This window comes from Ambystoma mexicanum, chromosome 11, assembly GCF_040938575.1.
Source record: "Ambystoma mexicanum isolate Mex_15411 chromosome 11, UKY_AmexF1_1, whole genome shotgun sequence".
Lineage (NCBI taxonomy): Eukaryota > Metazoa > Chordata > Amphibia > Caudata > Ambystomatidae > Ambystoma > Ambystoma mexicanum.
Genome location: NC_090934.1, coordinates 951,728,682 through 951,730,304, shown reverse-complemented (window position 1 = coordinate 951,730,304; position 1,623 = coordinate 951,728,682). Strand labels below are relative to the sequence as shown.

General features: G+C 53.0%; 1 protein-coding gene across 1 annotated transcript; it reads right to left on the bottom strand.

Moving 5' to 3' along the window:
* Positions 1–449: 449 nt before the first annotated feature.
* Positions 450–1,118, bottom strand: LOC138505083 (serine/arginine repetitive matrix protein 5-like). The gene has a single exon (XM_069625401.1). It carries the CDS (start codon positions 1,116–1,118, stop codon positions 450–452), a length of 669 nt encoding a protein of 222 aa, XP_069481502.1.
* Between the last annotated feature and the right edge of the window lie 505 nt (positions 1,119–1,623).

The window sequence follows — 1,623 nt, the reverse complement described above, 5'->3', positions numbered from 1 at the left end:
ATCAAAAAGGACTCCTGTACCCCTCAGAGAGCTTGGACACAGTTCTGAAATCAAAACACCTTTTTTTGACACTGTAAGAGTTGAAATCCAAAACCCTTCAACAAGATTTGTATAAGGTCACATAAGGTCACACTGTTCTCGAGAAGCTTTCCCTGCAAGTAATAGTTATTCATATTCTCTCCAAAGTCCAAGGTCTTCTCAGCTTTTTTTGGGAAACTGGCCTTTGCTAGATATATGTTTATTATATTGGTTTCACCCCCTGCAGGGTTCCTAGATCCCCAAGCCTCTCATGGGTTGCTTGGCCTCATTGGCAGAACCCGAGCTGCAGTGTCTCTGTCCCCATCAGGGCTTCTGGTTGGCTCAGCCTCTCATGGGTTGCTTGGCCTCATTGGCCGTACCCGAGCTGCAGTGTCTCTGTCCCCATCAGGGCTTCTGGTTGGCTCAGCCTCTCATTGGTTGCTTGGCCTCATTGGCCGTACCTCAGCTGCAGTGTCTCTGTCCCTAGCAGGGCTTCTGGTTGGCTCAGCCTCTCGTGGGCTGCTTGGCCTCACTGGCCGTACCTGAGCTGCAGTGTCTCTGTCCCTATCAGAGCTTCTGGTTGGCTCAGCCTCTCGTAGGTTGCTTGGCCTCACTGGCCGTACCTGAGCTGCAGTGTCTCTGTCCCTATCAGAGCTTCTGATCGGCTCAGCCTCTCGTAGGTTGCTTGGCCTCACTGGCCGTACCTGAGCTGCAGTGTCTCTGTCCCCATCAGGGGTTCTGGTTGGCTCAGCCTCTCGTGGGCTGCTTGGCCTCATTGGCCATACCTGATCTGCAGTATCTCTGTCCAAATCAGGGCTTCTGGTTGGCTCAGCCTCTCGTGGGTTGCTTGGCCTCATTGGCCGTACCTGAGCTGCAGTATCTCTGTCCACATCAGGGCTTCTGGTTGGCTCAGCCTCTCGTGGGTTGCTTGGCCTCATTGGCCGTAATTGAGCTGCAGTGTCTCTGTCCCAATCAGGGCTTCTGATTGGCTCAGCCTCTCGTGGGCTGCATGGCCTCATTGACCGTACCTGAGCTGCAGTGTCTCTGTCCCCATCAGGGCTTCTAGTTGGCTCAGCCTCTCGTGCGCTGCTTGGCCTCATTGGCCATACCTGAGCTGCAGTGTCTCTGTCCACATCAGGGCTTCTGGTTCGCTCAGCCTCTCGTTGGCTGCTTGGTCTCACCAGCCATATATAACTGGCAGTGCTTTTGTTAGTCTTACTCTCTCCAATGTTCTGGTTTTTCCCAGCCTCTCATGGGCTACTGCCCCTGGATGACTGTGTGCCTATAATATTGGTTTCACCCCCTCCTCCAGTCCTGGTTCTCCCAGTTTCTCCTAGGTTGCTTTTCTTCATTGACCGTATTAGAGTTGCAATGTCTCCGTCCCCTTCAAAACTTTTGGTTTGTTCAGCCTCTCGTGGTCTGGTTGGCCTCACCGTCCATATGTATGTGGCAGTGTCTCTCACCACTTCAGGGCTTCTCACTCATTCATCCTCTTCTGGGGTGCTTGGCCTCGTTGGCCGTATGTGTGTGGAAATGTCTCTAACCCCTTCACAGGTTCCTCAGAGTCCAACTGTGTGCCTTCTCTTTCTCTGTGCTAGCCACGTA

Excerpts from the sequence above, each read along its gene's own strand:
- LOC138505083 (XM_069625401.1), bottom strand. The coding sequence starts at position 1,118 with ATGAGGCCAAGCAGCGCACGAGAGGCTGAGCCAACTAGAAGCCCTGAT.